Genomic DNA, 18,897 nt, shown 5'->3' on the forward strand with positions numbered 1-18,897 from the left:
GTCATATTTCCCATTTCTTTGGCCCACCACAACTAATATTATATATATATATATTTTTTATAGTTGTATTTTCCTTTTTTTTTGCTTGTTTTTTGAATCTTCATGTTTAGAACTGACCGCACAATCTGAAGGAAAAAGATAAACTTGGATTATATGATGACGATATGCAACACGTTAAACCTAAGATTAATGTGTGTAAATCTATGCCTATGATTTATTCAAAACAGGATGGATTGTGATGACTTCTGTTCTGAACACACATTATCCATGTTTTCATGAATTTAATAGATCTACATTCTCTTAACAGTGTTTTGAAGGGGTTATTAATCTTGTATTGACATTTATATACACTAGAACTCATCTTGGACACTGTGTAATGTGTTAAATATCAATCAATATGATTCAAAATGTAGTTAAATTGCAATACCTCAGCATTCCTAAAAATTATTAAAAAAAAACTAGCTTCTGCCTGCGTGTTCCCCATATCCCCGTAAACATTACATAAACCTAAACTACATCTTATTTTGATAGGTTTGAGTGTAGATTCACAGGAATGAATATTTTCATATTTGATTGTTTTATGGATGATGCATGTGAACGTTTTTGTGAAAAATTGTATTGGCTGCAAGTGAAAATAAATCGACATTGAGAAAATATTACACTCTTAATTATAATCTACATTAGAAGTTGTAGTTTGCATTATATCACTGCCTTGTATGTATACATGAGTTCATCATGAATGAGAACTATATAATATGATTTCTTCTACAAATGTTTTTATAATTTGAAGAGCTTATAATTAACTTACAGTAAATGTTATATATTTTATCATTATAATTATACAATCAGAAGAGAAAACCTTAAAAGGTTTACTATGTTAAGTTACCTTAAATAACATGACACTGACTAAAGGACTCTCTAGTTTATGCAGTTTGGGTTCAAGGGTAAATGTGTATATAATATTAGAACCCTAGTGAAATATCTCAATAGAACGTGGTTTTTCCACCTAGATATGTTTATCAAAGAAATTAATAAATTAAGATTGGTTTTCATTAAAGCAATAAAGCAAGTCAGCACGCTGTACAAAGATTTTTTTTGACACCAAGAAACCAAGCCGTTTAACTGCTGTTCAATAAATGTTAAATAAAAAACAATACAAATTATTTCGCCAAGTAATGTGGTCCACTAACCTAAATATTCTGTTTACGGTTGCCAAATATAATGCTTTGCTGCAACATGGCACAATAATATAAAATTGAACTGATGTGTATATCAGCTATTTTACATCTTCTAATGTGTCTCATCCAATCAGATCCACATCATGTCACGAGATTCCGACCTTTACATTTTCATAGAACTCATAATTACAAGTTGTTAACTTGAAATTCTATGAAACCTCTGACTTGACAGTTGTGATGTATGTAAAAAGAAACAAAATGGCAGCAGCCTCAACTGTTAAATGTAGTTAAACATATTTCTGTTTGATTTTGTTATGCTATGGTTACCTTGAGTGCTTTTTTTTGTTCAGTTTGCAATAACAAAGAGGTGGATTAATGAAATAAAGTAGTGATAAATTTTTATGATAAAGATATTTTTTATCAACGAAGACGTTTTGGTGTCGAGTGTGTCTAGAAGCAAATCATTTCCGAGGTCTGAGATACAATACCCAAGTAGCAATCTCATAATTACAGAAATTCCAACATGAAGTGAACATGATTAGAGTCGGAACTATACGTTTTTAAATATAAAAACAATTGTAATTCGAAATAAGAAATTCGAAATACTGACCACAACTGAACAATATTCATGTTTTCAAGAGTTCATTGAAGTATATTGTTTGTCATTTTGTGCTAACTTGTTTGACACTAGTAAATAGTGTCCAGTGAGATTGACAAATCAGAAGCAACTATTTACGGTTAGGGTAAGCATTAAAGTAATATTCCAGGTTCAGTACAAGTTAAGCTCAATCGGCAGCATTTGTGGCATAATATACTGATTACCACAAAAAATTTAGATTTCCCCCTTCATTCCTTGCAGTGCTTACAATGGAAGTAAATGGGGCTAATCTGTAAATGTTAATATACTCACCGTTTCAAAAGTATAGGCTTACTAACACTTATCGGTGTAAAACAATGAACTCTCTGACCACAAATTAACAATTTTATTATGTTTCAATAATAACGTCCACAAATAATGCTGATTGAGCAAAGCTTGTATTAAACATGGAATATTCCTTTAACCAATAGGCTAACCCTAATCCTAGCTCTCTTGTTTGACTAAATCGCTGTCCAATGACAAATCACATCCATCAAATAGAGCAATCTAAACATAATCTCAAATAAACTACTTTATATGTGAGAATATTGACATATCATTATGTAGTTGGTTTGTGTGAAGTTGCTGAGTGACATGTATGTCTTGCAGTGGTACAGTTCAAATGTGTTTATCATGAAACAAGAGAAAAACAACCAGTCCCATAGTTCCCTTTACCCACTGTGTAACTTTTGAAATGCAATTTTCCTTGTTGGAAACAAAAACAAAAAGACAGTTTCATTGTCAATAAATACATGTTGAAGTTGATTATTGGATGATTGTTTCTTTAAAAACTGCATCCAGTAATTAAAGATTGTGTCTTGTGTGAGAAACACAATCTCTTTCAACTACTCATTCCTCTGACTTTCCGTTGATCTGATTAACAGCTACTTCCTGTGCACTGTGGGCACTATGAATGTTGAAATGTCCATAAATCTTTGATCTTTCATCATTTAGTTTTTACACTAATGTAACCTGAAGGAGAAAGTAACTGATTGACACAAATGTGCCTCAATTCTTTGATCTCGGGTTTTGATCACTCCAGTTACTATACTTTAGCGGTACTGCTTTTCGGCGATAGCCAACTAAATTGGTTGCGTTCTCGTGACACCAACAATTCCAAATCCAACAGCTTCTGCTCTCGCTCATCATCAACGGTCTTATATCCGAGAAGAGACATGGCTCCTTTGCACACATCTTGGATGCGCTGGACTTTTTCGTACGGTAAGGTGGTTCGCCAAGCCAAGGAGACATCCTCGGCGTTTCGTGAAGTGATTTTGAATGCGTCCTTCTTTGTCCCCTTTCCCTTCCCGTGGGTTATGCGATAGATCCATTCCTGCAAGTTTTTGGTCATTTCGAGACCCACGAACTGGTACATAGATTCGATCTCCATCAATGTGTTGTGCACCAGATCCTCATAACGCACCATTTTGTAGCGTCCACGCAAGAAATCCGGTGGCTTAAGCATGGCAGTCTCATAAATGTGTACGTGACTGTGACAAACTTTTTGCAAGACGTTGTACTGCCCGTCTTGTTCTGGGATGTCTGCTTGCTCCAAAACTATGGCTGTATCTCTGACCAGGGCTTTGGCCGACTGCTCGCGGGAACGAAACACAGCTCGTGGGTCACGAACTAGATGAATAATGCGCAGATCCAGACTCTGGTCTTTCAGTAGTGGGTACAAAGATTCCAACTCAAAGAATCGCACCTCTTTCAACACAACGTGGCTGTAAGTCTGACACGCAGCTTCTGCAAGCTTCAAACCGTGCGCGTCACAGTGCAGCTTGCACTCCGGTTCTTTGCTAATCTCATCGCGGGGTGTGAGCATACATGCAGGCGGAGAACAGAGTGCACGACTGTGACTCCACATGAAGAGATGGGAGATGTTTTGTTGCTGGGGGATGTACGAATCCATCACAGACAAGTCGCACTGGAAGACGCTGCGTATCGTATCGCGCACTGCCATTCGTAAGCTATGTGCGCCAGCTTCCTTTAAGGACGTCCAAACGTGCCAGCCTGGCTCCATTAAATAAAACACATCTGGGTGTTGATTAAAAACCTGACCCAGGAAGGAGGAGCCGGATCTCCAGGAAGAGAGAAGCAGCACATGGACTTTGCCCTCAGATGATGACGTGTTTTGAGAGACCTGGTGGCTGTACCAGCCGAACAGAAGTACCACTGCAACAACCTGAATCAGGATGAGGCTCAATACCGCCGGCTTTGGCACTCTGCAGTGAAGCATACTGGAAACTTTATTCACCTAATAAAAACAAAAAGAGATTATTATAAAATTTCAGCTTGATACCCACTAAATATTTACATGGGCATGTAATTTTACTGTCCCTGTGGCTAAACCGATTCATGGGTTTGATTACCAGAGAACACACACACACACACACACACACACACACACACACACGCTGATAAAATATACCTTGAATACACAAAGCCGTTTAGGATCTTTGCCATATTAGACATCTGCCATTCATTTTTCTCTTATATTTTCATAAATTGTCTGGACAGCTAAGATCACTGATTTTGTCCCTAAACATTATGTGTGTCCACATAAAATTATCGATTCAACTTATGTTATGGTCTTAAAATACCTTAAACATATGTAGAGAAGTCAACTGGGTCTCAAACAATTTTTTTTAAATTAGGGCTACATGAAAATGACAAAAATCTTAATGGTCAATTATTGCTCTTGATATTAATGTTGATTAAAAGATTAAATTACTGTGATATCCCAAATTAGACAACTGAGTAGCAATGGTGCTTATTTCTAAAGGGAAATCTATGGTGTAGAAGAAATACATGTTTTTTTATGTTTTTTCTCAACTATTGACAAAACCAGTTTTTTCTTGATTTGGCATGACTTGATTACTTGTAAGGATGTGTATTTATCAACCTGTTACATGTCACATGTTTAACACACCTCTAAAGCCTGAGAATGGTGACATAAAATCAAAAACTACCATCAGACATGCAATAGGTGTCTTTACCGTAAAAATGTTGGGCCCATGAAACAGTAAATAATGATATTAATATTCAATCTTATTTACAGCCGATTATTTTGACCAAGTTACAGCATTCAGTGAGCTCTGTGGTGGAGAGACTGCCCATTCATCCCCTTACATTCTTTGTTGGCTACACCTCCAAAACAAGCTTAGAACAGTTAAGCTGAATTATTTTATTGCTATTTTATACTTATAATTCACATTGGCCTACTTAACACGACAAAACTAAACGGTTATACATTTTTAATAAATTGTGCACAGAAATTGATTAACACCACTAACTTTCCCATTACAGTGACAACTTTCACTCACTGTATTTTACACTGTTTAAGCCCTGCAGTTCAGTTTGAACTCACTGACGCTCCAAACAGAGTTTTGCACTTTCGCGAATGCTTTCATTAAAAACTAAGCTCATTTGGAGCCTGTACGAAAATCCAGAGTTGATGGCAAATTCGCAGCTAGTTATTTCACATGCAAATGAGCTTTGCAGCAAATTGTCCACTGTTGCCAAAGGTTTGCTGCAGGTTCACCAATACCAGTGAAGAGCTGCAAACTTCTAGCAAACATTTGCAGCATATCACATGCTCGTTTGAATGTAAAAATAACTAGCGGTAAATTTGCCATTAACTCTGGATTTTTGCAAGGGAGTGATTACGTTGCAAGCAAGTGGCGCAACATACATTGAATCCAAAATAATTCTAAAGTGCTTTTGTTCTACAGCTTCTTTTAGAGTGTCAGGTGATGTTTCTTCAGTATTAATTTGTGTGCCACCGCAAACAGAGGTGAAACAAATAGGCCCCGATATACAGCCACAGAAGTTCTTCACTCTTCGTTCAGGGGTAAAAAGGAACAGCAGAGCAACAGTATACTGGTTTCAAACATTCAGACACCTGCTACACTGCTGTGGGAGGTGATTAGAAATACATTTAAGAAAACTCAGTAAAACCTTTTTTAATGTGAGATTAAAAAGTGTTATCAATGACTTAAATGCCTCATGAGTAGAATTCACCCTAGATACGCAAAAAGTTGTTTAACCACTCAATGATGATTTAAAGTAGCAAATGCACAATTTGTCTGGTTTACATGCTGAATTCATGATGCTAATGCGCTAGCATGCTATACACAGCCATAATATGCGCCAATTGTAACGATCGTTACTGTGTATTCATGTTTATCACATTATAGTGCAGTGTGCCCTTTAAGAGAGATGGTTACGTCACTCATGACGTGTACTATGTGTGATGACGTAGTTGGAGATGAGATGAGACCATTGTAGATGCTAGACGTGCTCTACCCTTTTCCTGTATATTTTATTTGTTAACTAAGTTTTGTGACGCTAAGAAAAAGTAGCTCTCATGTATGAGAGGATTGCATTGCCTGTACACTTATCATTAAATGTGCGTGATACAGCCTTTTCAGCCTTCAAGCTCTTCCCTCGATTTCTCTCGAGTTATCCGGTCCAAGCATTACACAATTACTCGGTAATTGTAATTTATGATGACACTTATACAGCAAAGATTGTTGTATAAAAGTGTTAATGGGAAAAATACATGGGGGAAGGCTGTTCCAAAAGGTAGGCATCTTAATTATGCTGCCTCATAAGATATCTCATTTTGGGTGAATTCTAAAGTTTCATCAAATATATGCTTCCACAGGTAGGCAAAATAAATATGGATAAAAAAAAATTATCCATGGACTAAGATAAATTTCCATTATAAATACACTCACCTAAAGGATTATTAGGAACACCATACTAATACTGTGTTTGACCCCCTTTCGCCTTCAGAACTGCCTTAAATCTACGTGGCATTGATTCAACAAGGTGCTGAAAGCATTCTTTAGAAATGTTGGCCCCTATTGATAGGATAGCATCTTGCAGTTGGAGATTTGTGGGATGCACATCTAGGGCACAAAGCTCCCGTTCCACCACATCCCAAAGATGCTCTATTGCGTTGAGATCTGGTGACTGTGGGGGCCATTTTAGTACAGTGAACTCATTGTCATGTTCAAGAAACCAATTTGAAATTATTCGAGCTTTGTGACATGGTGCATTATCCTGCTGGAAGTAGCCATTAGAGGATGGGTACATGGTGGCCATAAAGGGATGGACATGATCAGAAACAATGCTCAGGTAGGCCGTGGCATTTAAACGATGCCCAATTGGCACTAAGGGGCCTAAAGTGTGCCAAGAAAACATCCCCCACACCATTACACCACCACCACCAGCCTGCACAGTGGTAACAAGGCATGATGGATCCATGTTCTCATTCTGTTTACGCCAAATTCTGACTCTACCATCTGAATGTCTCAACAGAAATCGAGACTCAGACAAGGCAACATTTTTCCAGTCTTCAACGGTCCAATTTTGGTGAGCTCTTGCAAATTGTAGCCTCTTTTTCCTATTTGTAGTGAAGATGAGTGGTACCCGGTGGGGTCTTCTGCTGTTGTAGCCCATCCGCCTCAAGGTTGTGCGTGTTGTGGCTTCACAAATGCTTTGCTGCATACCTCGGTTGTAACGAGTGGTTATTTCAGGCAAATTTGCTCTTCTATCAGCTTGAATCAGTCGGCCCATTCTCCTCTGACCTCTAGCATCAACAAGGCATTTTCGCCCACAGGACTGCCGCATACTGGATGATTTTCCCTTTTCACACCATTCTTTGTAAATCCTAGAAATGGTTGTGCGTGAAAATCCCAGTAACTGAGCAGATTGTGAAATACTCAGACCGGCCCGTCTGGCACCAACAACCATGCCACGCTCAAAATTGCTTAAATCACCTTTCTTTCCCATTCTGACATTCAGTTTGGAGTTCAGGAGTTTGTCTTGACCAGGACCACACCCCTAAATGCATTGAAGCAATTGCCATGTGATTGGTTGATTAGATCATTGCATTAATGAGAAATTGAACAGGTGTTCCTAATAATCCTTTAGGTGAGTGTATACAGTACTTATAATCCATTCAATACTGAAACGTATTGTTAAAAATAGTTTAATATAATAGAAAACTGATTATTTTACCTAAAATGTGTGTGTTCTATGCATATGCTCAGAGTATGCATCACCTGTATTGATTGAAATCAGTTGAGTCAAGACTCCCATGTACCGCACGTGAATAGTGCTATTTTAATAATGAGTGGAGCATCCGCCCATGAAGATTGCTCCAAATCGGTTTGAAGCATCATTTCAGTAAGGATGCTGCCATAGAAGACAGCTTCCTATGTAAGGAGGAGACAGCTCACCAAGTTCTCAATCTGCATTCTGTTGTATTCTTACGCTCTAGTGGACTCATTCTATGTCACTGCCGAAGTTCGATTCCAATCCTCAAGAACGCAAGTACAGAGAATGCAGGAAATTACCCTGATGTGTCCATGAAATCAAAGATGCATCAGATGGTGACTTGTGGGCAAGAACTCTGATCAGTAGCAGACAAAGGACATTTATCATTTTGTTTTTCCTCAAGAGTTTCCTGCTGTAAGCTTGCGAAAGTCTGACGGCTCGTGAGAGTAGTTATACTCGGTCAACATTTGTTGTTTTTTTGGGGCCTTATTTTAATACAATAATAAACATGGAGAGAATGAGTGTTAATATTAATGCTGTCACTGGTGTGATAATGCCAGTAGTTCCCCTCAAGACTTAGTACACTTGACATTGCGTGCTAACGCATTTGGGGTGTTGTCCTTCCACATGACCTCTAAAATAATGGCAATATTCTAATATTGGCTATTGTGTTAGAGCCCCGCCCTTTTAGGTGTGAAGCTGTCCGCTATAAAAGCAGGTGCACAAACACCATTACTCAGAATTTTCTTCCTTCAAGACATTGATTCATCTCTCATCTAGAAGCCCTCTACTGCTTCACCGCAGACTACTCGTTTCCATGAAGATTCCACCCACTGATTCGTGAAGACTCTTTCTCCCCTGCAGTGTTCCGTCGAACATCACTTTGCTGGTAAATGGGCCGCTTAAGCATCCGGATACCCTGCAGCACATCGGCAGGTGTTGTGTATCCTTAAAGCAATTTAATATTTTATATTGTGCGAAATGTGTGTGCGTGTATACATAAATATATAAATAAATCACGCACGCAGGCTTACATGTTCGCGTCTTTTTAAAGATATTGTTCCGTAAGTGTTCCTTTTGTGAGAGGTACATACTGCCATCAGATATGCATGAGTCTCAAGATGCTGCGCTCACGAATCGCCCTTGTTCAGCCTCACACGCCCTTCCATTGCCTCTTCTACCTGAGGTCACCCCAGCAGGCACAGTAGGGCCGCGAGGTTGAGCAATTTGAGATGGACCTCGTGCCGGCACATGCATGCTAGCCCCTCAATCTCCATGCAATGCATCTACGCCAATACATTAGGTGCGTGACGAGCACAGCCTCGTATCATTCGGGGTGCACAGCCTCATCTCATTTGGTGGTCTGGTGCTGGGGATGACGACGATGTCATGTCAAGTGGATGATGCTACCACCCCTACCCTCAGCGAGGCCGATGCTTAGCATCCTTTCAAGAATGGTCAAAGAGCTCCATATCATATGGTCTCCTCCAGAGCAACCTACACAATCTCACCTTGATGAATGTTCCGTAAGTCCAGACAAAGTCCAGTGACCATGTAGATCTGCCCCATTCTTCCCTGAAGTTCATAACCAACTACCAAAATCCTGGTGCGTGCCCTATTCAGCTCACCCGTACAGTGATTACATCCTCTCCAATGTGGATTATGGGGAAGAAAACCCCTAGAGGCGGTAGCGGCACATTTCTGCCCTGCGAGTAGCAGGGAGTGGAACTCACACCCTGTTCATCTTTCTAAGCTGTGTCGACTAACATCCGCACAGGCAGGAAGAGCATACATAGCTGCGGGTCAAACTGGTTCAGCACTCCATGCGATGACTGTTTTCAAATTTTCCAAGCTAAGCTCCTCAAACAAATGGATGAGCAAAGCTCCTACTGGCATTCCGACTGGGTGCTAAAAAAAAAAAAAAAAACGATCGAACATGGCTATATAATCCAATTTGCATATCGGCCACCACATTTCAACGGTGTTCTGTCTTCCACAGTTCTATCGAAGATGTGCCAGTCTTACGAGCCAAAATACACAATCTTCTTGCAAAAAACACAATAGAGCTTGTTTCATATGAATGCTGTCCTGCTGCTTGAGTGCGTTGCATGTCCTCACGGACATGTCAGAGCTGGTGTTTACAACAATTGAGCATAATCTGTGGTCTGGCCACACAATAAGCTGGTGTTGCATGCACAAATTGCAACACACACAGCGGGATTTACGGCTGTTAATTCCTTGTTCTGGAAAAGGATGGCAGGCTTCGGCCCATTCTAGTTCTGAGACACCTGAATTGAGAGCTTGCTACGTGCCCATTCATGATGTAACTCAAAACTAGATTTTATCACACATCCGTCCAAATCTATTCATTTGTCTCAATAGATCTGAAGGACGCGTACTTCATGTACCAATTGCACAGTTACAGGTGGCTTTTTAGATTTGCACATTCACTAAATGTATCGATGTGGCACTCGCCCCATTGAAAATGAATGGGGTGTGTGTGTTTTGAATTACCTCAGCTATTGTTATTACCAGCCAATCAGAGGCACTACTGAGAGAAAACAGAGACTTACTACTTTGCATATTGAAAATCTGTTCTAATTTTAACTGGTGAAAAGCACACTTTTCCCCTGCCAGAAAATCTCCTTTTTAGGAATACAGGCATACGCACCTCATGAACGAGTGCGTACAGACCATTCTTCAGTGTCGGTTTTAGTTTAAACTTCATTTTCCTGTGCACTGCGGTAACTTGTCACTGTCTAGCTGCTCTAGCACCATAGATAGCGACAGCCTTTTACCAGCAAGGGTTTATGCTGGGTCAAGTTTTCAGAAAGAAAGTGCTCCCTTTCGACACCTGGAAACAGGGGCAAAACCGCCTATAGATACTGGCTGTCTTTCTAGCTCTGAGAGCTTTTCATTCCGATATTCCACATTCTTATTAGTTCAGACAACACAACAGTAGTGGCGTAATTTGTTGCTATAACACGCTGGCCCACGTATGGTTGCAAAATGCTTCCCTGGTGCGCCTCATTTATTCTGTCATTAGCAAAGTCCGGGTGGACATTGAAACAGTTCTGTTAACTGTGCCAAAATGGTTTCCAGAAATGATAGAGATATTATACAGCTTGCCATGGGAAATACCGCTGAGGAATTTCTGGCATTCCCAGACCAAGCTGTGGAACCGGCATGTGTGGCCCCTTAACGGAGCGCACTAAATGCATCAGAACTGACGCATTCAGTAATAAACAACATTTTACAGGCCAGAGCTCAGTCCACGAGACACATCTACGTGCTAAAATGGAATGCGTTTACTGATTGGTGTCTTTCACAAGACAAAGACCCAGTTAACTTACCTATATCTCATATTTCTTCAAGAGCGATTAGATGCATTACCCACTCCTCTCCTCTCCAACCATCTCTGCGTATCACGCACCTGAAGCCAGCACCATTGTAGGCAATCATTTCATATATTCGTTCCGAGTGCTCCCCTCCTGGCCCAACATGAGGGTCACTTACTTGCAGCATACTCATGTCCATCGCTGTCCTGCGGGACTGGCATTGTTTCCTCTCTGGAAGGTTATGTCGTGTAGTGCGGCATGATGGAATTCTGTTCCCCATATGGGTTAGCACGCATGTCAAGTGTACTGAGTTGTAAGGGAACGTCTCGGTTATGCACGTAACCTCGGTTCCCTAAGATGAAGGTGAAGTCTTCTGAGGCTCCAGCCAACCGAGTCATGGGCTGCTCGCACTGCTACCATCAGGCAGGCGGTATCGCAGCATCAGGACCCGCACCAACCGACTACATGACAGCTTATTCCCCCCCAAGGAATCAGACTTTTGAACAATTGATCTCTCACGATCAATATACATCAGCACTGCACCTTATTAATCTTATATCTCACACTGGACTGTCATAATTATATAGTATACATATTTTTTATAAATTCTTAATTTTTTATATGTGTATTCTATATTGTGTGTATTGTTTACTGTACATTACATATTATTGTGTAATTAGGTGTACATTTGATATGTAAATTGTGTTGTGTAAATGTTATTTATTGTAATTGGTATATGTCTCGTCACGGTCATGACTGCTATGTTGCTCAGAACTGCACACTAACTTTCACCACTGTTGCACTGGTGTATATGGTCGTGTGACAAAGTGATTTGATTTGATTCCCAATTTGACATTATTTTGTTTGATTTCGACTGCGTATTCAACTCGTTTCAAAAGAATGATATAATATTAACAAAGTCTAAACTTCAAAATTATAAAATTAATATAAACTCTAATTGTTTAGTCATGCAGTTAGGAGTTTTTAAAATATGCTGCGGCTCAAAAACATGACGATAAAATACACCACAAAAGCACCATAAAACCATCATAAAAGTAATCCATTTAATTGTTAAGTCTTAAGTAATTTGATTGTTCTGTGCGAGGAAACGTGTTAAGTTTTAAATGATCTTTGGCTCCATTCACTGAAGTGGCCATATCAGTAAAACATATGCACTCATTTAAACATTCAAAATTTGAAGCCTCAAGAAGTGTTATGACACAGGTTCCCGCTTATCTTGACCAATTATGACATGCCACATTCCAAGTGATATAAAATATGACACCTATGACAGGAATGGTTCAGGAGATTTTCAATGATTAACAACTTAAAATTACACTCTCTACCTCACACAAATCTTTGTTTGCCATTTTTTTGTATTGCTGAAAAGTGGCAAGGGGTATGGTTAAGGGATCTAAAATATCTATAAAAGACTGAAAATGCAACTTCACTGCTTGCAGCTATATTTCTACATATATTTGTGATGATGGGCCCATGAACCATGGGTCCATTTCTACCTGGTGGCTTTCGTAAAACAATGCATGGTGGACACATACATTTGACATTATTCTAAACAATTTTGAACCAATTTAGGTAAATATAAGAGGACTATTTTAAAGTCTGTTGTAAGAGCCACACTTCCTGCTGCCAGTTGTTGGCACTGACCGTGACCCCAAAATAGTCACCTCCATGTGATTAGCCCCAAGACTAAACATACATCTCAATTTTGATCTAAATCACACACACAAGATATTTGACACTTCCTGTCTCCCATTTATCACCATTAATTTATTGCCTCTCAATGGCAACACCGACCGATTGATCAAAAATCGGTTCTCAATTGAGCATCTTCAATATACTTGGCATAATGTTGTCTAAATATGGTGCCAGTCACATGAATCACCTAGGAGTATTTAAATGTGTAGCATTGATGAAATGGAGCAGGTGATTTCCATTTCCCAGAATGCTTTGCATGGGACTTGATAGGGAGTGTAAATGTTATTTTATGTGTTTTGTGCAAGATGACTATAAAGGGTGATACTTGTTAAATTTAAATATTTTGTTATGTTGGATTTTTGGGAGTTACCATTATGGTAAAGATGAGGACAGGTAGATGGCAAACATCAAATGAATTATTTGCTTCATAGAGCAAATGCTGTGCTAACATGGTGACTAAACTACATGCTGTAGTTCTTCTAACTAGTATGTATTTAGCATGCTAACATTCATTACTAGTTGGTACATAAATAAAATAGAGATTTATTCGAATTACAACAACTAATCTAATATTGTTGGGCTCACCCAATTCAACAAGGTTTTTCTACACTAGCTATAAACTATTATTTTTATGCAGGTCACAGGTCAAATAACCAAATTTGTGACAATTTGTGACCATGTCAATTCTTTTTGTTTAAACATAGTAAGATTTCTTTGCTTTCATTAAAGCACAATACTCTTTGGCATCTTTCTAACTATAACCAGAAGATGGCAGCGAATTTACCAAAGATGCAGATATTAATAAAGTGAACACACAAGTTGACTTTATTGAGCTAAGAGTGCTTCATCCAGTTTGTGTTTTATCAGTTTGTGTTTTTGGATTTACATCCAAAATGTATGGACTGATAAAGCTTTATTTTGAATAAAATATGTTAAACCTCCAATGAAAAAGATTTTAGGATTTAAAAAAAAAAAGATGACAGAAATTGAATAAGAAATATTTAAGATTGTGTGTTGTTTAAATTTACTATTAATAGTTTTATTAAGAAACAAAAAAAAATATATTATAAAAAATTTAAAATAAATAAATGGTAGACAAATCATTTATAGGAATGGTTTACCCAAAAATTCAAATGGTTATATTTACTCACCCTTATGCCATTTCAGACCTGAAACAATTTCTTATGCAGAACACAAATTTTTATTATTTATGAATATTTAATGAATATCAGTCATTTCATTCCAATGACAGTTGATAGTAACTCACTTTAAAGTTTAAAAAAAGGACCCAAAAGTGTCAAAAAAGTAGTCCTTGCAATTTGTGTCTCATTTTCCTTCTGCATTCTTCTGAAAGCATATGTTTTGGAGAGAAACAACCCAAATTTAAGACATTTTGCAGTGAAAATATTTACGTCCACAGTGTATTTATGAGCGCTATATTGCAGGAGCACATTCACAGTGGCTCGTGCAAGTTGCACTTGTTAAAAGGAAACAATGCCTTTCTTGTATGAAAGGCATTAATTTTTTGGGTAAACTATTCTTTAAAAAAAATACAATAATAAATAAAAAAAAATCCGTCTTTTCCTTTCTAAAATGTATATAAAGGAAAAGACGGAAAAGACTTTTTTCTGTTCAAGAAAAAAGGAAATATAATTAAATGTATTGTCTGATAAAGCTGCTTTTAAAAGAAATGTGAACAAAGATAAAAGGAAACCCAAAGCTTTCATAACGATAGCTTACTTTTTGGAGAAATGTCCTCTGGTCTAATGAAACAAAAATGTAACTGTTTTGCCATAATGACCATTGTTTAGTGATGCACTGAAATGAATATTCTGGGCGAAACCGAAAATTCAGGATATACTTGGCCGAAAACGACTTTAATATTATACTTTTTAATTCATTTCATGAATTTGAATAAATAAATTATAACACTTTTATTGAAAGTAACACACCAAAATTGGACAAAATATATTATAACAATATTAAATAGATTATTCTTTATTTAGTTCTTTAACAATCAAATTTGACAGATTTGTTTTTATTTTTTTTTACCAGTTATCCAATACATGTAACATTCTAGAAAACTCTAATGATATGCAAAACAGCAGTCAAGTAATGAACTTATTAGCTCTAGGCTATAGCATCTTCAAATACAAAAAGTTTAAATATGCTACAAGGTCATTTTAATGAAAACAACAGGCAAAACACAGAATGGCAGAGGGCCTCAATTCTGTTTATGTAAACGTATTTCCACTTTAATATAAAATTGTGCAAAATAACAGTGCAAAACAGTAGTAATAGAACTAAAACCAAACTCAAATGTAAATGACAGATGAAGCCTCAAGTGAAGAACAAAGTTTTGAAGGGCTAAAGCAAAGTATAATGTAATTGCTATGCACAGAAAATTGGACTGCTTTCTATTTAAGTAAAAGTGTCAGGTTTCTCTTCAAAGATCAAAAGTTGCTAAGCTTTCTTGCAACTCAAGAACATGAGATGCTGCACTGAATAGTCTCTTTCTCTGTGCTGGTGCTTGGGCAGATAAATACCTGCGTGCAATGCGTGCAAGCAATGGAAAGCGATCTTTGTTCATGCCCCAGTAGTCAAGAAGATTGTCGCATTCGCAATATGAGCGTGAAGTGATCGACTGTTCCACAACTGCTTTCGGGTCCTTGAATAACGTATAACGTGCGAGGAAGGGCACCCGGTGGACTTTCTGGTGCCCTCCTAGGGAAAAATGGTGCCCTCCTAGGGAGTCGGTGCCCTACGCAGACTGCGTAGTATGTGTATAGGTTGCGGCGGTACTGCTTATTAGTATTATATAGTATTTCCACACCGCTGACATCGGCCTTTGCTTGCAGTGCCGTGATTATGATAAGATCGATCGAGAGTGAAACCTGAGCACTGAGGGGCGGGGAGGCATGCATGCATATATATATATATATATATATATATATATATATATATATTGGCTCATATTTTCAGCTTTTTTTCTCTCTTTCGGCCAAAAAAAAAAATTTCCATTTTCGGCTGGAAATTTTCAGTGGCCAAAAGGTTTGTGCATGCTTACTATTGTTATGTTTGGAGGAAAAAGGGTGAGCCTTGCAGGCCAAGGCAGCTTCATGTTGTGGGGGTGTTTTGTGGCAGGAGGCACTGGTGCGCTTCACAAAATAGAGGAAAATGATGTGGATATATTGAAGCAATATCTCAAGACATCAGCCAGGAAGTTAAAGCTTGGTCGCAAATGGGTCTTCCAAATGGACCATGACCCCAAGCATACCTTCAAAGTTGTGGCAAACTGGCTTAAGGACAAAAAGTCAAGATATTGGAGTGGCCATCATAAAGCCTTGACCTCAATCTGATTTGTGGGCAGAAATAAAAAAAAAAAAAAAAAGCGTGTGTGAGCAAGGAGGCCTACAAACCTGACTCAGTTACACCAGTTCTGTCTGGAGGAATGGGCCAAAATTCCAGCAACTTATTTTGAAAAGCTTGTGGAAGACTACTCAAAGTGTTTGATCCATGTTAAACTATTTAAAGGCAATGTTACCAAATACTAATAAAGTAAACTTCTGATCCACTGGGAATGTGATGAACGAAATAAAAGCTGAAATAAATAATTATCTCTACTATTATTCTGACATTTCACATTCTTAAAATAAAAGTAGTTTTCCTAACTGACCAAGACAGGGAATGTTTTCTATGATTAAATGTCAGGAATTTAATGTATTTGGCTAAGGTGTATGAAAACTTATGACTTCAACTGTATATAAAGAGTCCAGCATGTTAGAGGCTTGTATATTACATGAAATGCAAATTAAATGCAAAACAGTTAATGGATTCATGTCTCAACAACAACAAAAAATCCCTTTCAAAACAAGCATTTTCAACAACACTTATGCACGCAACATGTCACATCCCTAAATACAATCACACCATGCTGTTTTAAATAAAAAGTTAACAGAAAATGTAATTCTGTTTTCACTTTCTCACATGCACATCACTCAAAGCCCTTTTGACTTTCTTATGTGGAACACAAAACAAGAAGTTTAGCATGTGCATGCTGCCATTTTCCATACAATAAAAGTGAATGGTGACTGATGCCGTCCAAGATCAAAAAAGGCCCCAAAAAAGTGTACTATATTCCAAGTCTTCTGAAGTCATATAAAAACTTTTGTTTTTTGAAGAACAGACCAAAATGTATGTTGTTATTGACTGAAAATCTTCCCCTCATTGCAGTTCTCAAATCTCGTTTGCAGTTTTACGCATTCAAAGTGCCTCAAGACATTGTCCAAGGTTTGATGTCAAGAAAGTCCATTTGAATGAGTAAGCAATCACCAATACTTTTCTAAATATAATATTTAAATAATTTATTATTTTAAATAATCAATAAAATCTGACAACAATGGGATCACAAATTTGCTTCTCTAACTCAAATCACACGGGGACTTCAAAATTCACATTTGAGGTAGGGCCTATGAAAGCGCGTAATTTCTGTAACAAAACGTCCACTTATAGTCAAGCAATGTTTACCACAGAACTTAATTTACTCATAAGTTCAAATATCCCATTATGACAACCCATAAAAAAATCCAGAGGGAACCAACAGCGAATTCTCATCCAGGTGTTTGGACTACAACATAATAGCTCTATTTTTCAGGTTGGTCCAGCAAGTGCTCATGCACGATCTTGAGTACACAAACTCCATCAAAGTATTGCTAAATTGCCCTTATAAGTGAAGGCATGAATTCCTACAGACAACATTTTGAACGTTACAATTTTATGATCTCCTGCCCGTTTATGATGTCTCTGAAGACAATCTTATCTAACATGATTGATCTCTTGACAGATTGTGATTCAATATGCATTCAAATGATTCATGTTGCACGCGAGTGCAAGGCTTGAGAGCAACGCGAAGAACAAACTTTCAGAGTATAATAATGTTTGACATGTGTAATTATAAATGTTTGGCACTTTCATTATATAAAATTAGAGCAGCTAAGACATTTAGCAAAATGTCTCTTTTTATTATTTTACATAAAATAAAGACTATGTCTATATGAATAAATTTCCGTTTGAAAACGTAGTGATTTTTGCTTCGTTCATGCCTCTCATCCACAACATAACTTCTCTTCACATTTCTCCAAACTTACGAAAACGCTCTCTTGAACAACATATAGCCTACTTCGGAAAACTAAACGTTATGAAATGGAAAAATGTTTAAGTGTGTTAATGGTAAGTCATACGGTTTTCGAAATAACGTGACTACATGACTGTATTTTCCACACTTGTATTGGCTGAACGATTTCTTTAATAAGAGGGTCGGTAATTGTGACTTTTTCTTTAGAGCACGCTTCACACGGGAGTCTCTAAAAACCGTGAGCTGTTGTTTTAATAGACAGCATTTTTGAGCATCATTTGGAAACTCAACTGCTGCTCCATCTTCACTGCGATTCATCATTAAAATGAACGACCAAACAAAACTAACAAATACCAGTTACAAACAGACCATTTCAAGAGTTATCCTGCAAATACACCAAGTAATTATGTATATTTATTTAATACGCAGTATCTGTATATTCCTAAATCGTGTCTTACCTCGGGTAGTGTCTGAGTTGAGAGTTTTGATGTTTTCTGTTAAAAAATCTCTCTCTGATCACCAGCTGGATGTAAAAAAAAAAAACATGAGACGTGGCCATTAGTGGTGATTGACTGCAGAGTGGGCGGAGCTATCTGCCTTAACAATGAGTAATCTTCTGCAACAGGAGCTTTTGAGACATCTTAGGTTACTTGAACCTCCCTGATTAGATTCGTTGTGTGAGGAACAATATAAAGCTCATTTAAAATGAGCCAAAATAAGATTTGAACAGTTGATTTTAAAGAACAAACATAGGCCTACTTATGTAAATTATACTGTTTCTTTTATTTCTATATTTTTTATATAAATGCATTAAATTCTGTGTAA

The 18,897-nt window shown here is 37.7% G+C and overlaps 1 protein-coding gene across 1 annotated transcript; it reads right to left on the reverse strand.

Moving 5' to 3' along the window:
• Window positions 1-1,108: 1,108 nt before the first annotated feature.
• On the reverse strand, window positions 1,109-18,627 carry LOC127638596 (carbohydrate sulfotransferase 6-like). The gene is made up of 2 exons (XM_052120176.1): window positions 18,531-18,627; window positions 1,109-4,072 (listed from the first exon to the last, which is right to left on the reverse strand). Exon 2 carries the CDS (start codon window positions 4,052-4,054, stop codon window positions 2,861-2,863), a length of 1,194 nt encoding a protein of 397 aa, XP_051976136.1. The 5' UTR covers window positions 4,055-4,072; window positions 18,531-18,627; the 3' UTR covers window positions 1,109-2,860.
• Window positions 18,628-18,897: the final 270 nt, after the last annotated feature.

The sequence above is a fragment of the Xyrauchen texanus genome, chromosome 46 (genome assembly GCF_025860055.1).
Source record: "Xyrauchen texanus isolate HMW12.3.18 chromosome 46, RBS_HiC_50CHRs, whole genome shotgun sequence".
Classification (NCBI taxonomy): domain Eukaryota; kingdom Metazoa; phylum Chordata; class Actinopteri; order Cypriniformes; family Catostomidae; genus Xyrauchen; species Xyrauchen texanus.

Excerpts from the sequence above, each read along its gene's own strand:
- LOC127638596 (XM_052120176.1), bottom strand. The coding sequence starts at position 4,054 with ATGCTTCACTGCAGAGTGCCAAAGCCGGCGGTATTGAGCCTCATCCTG.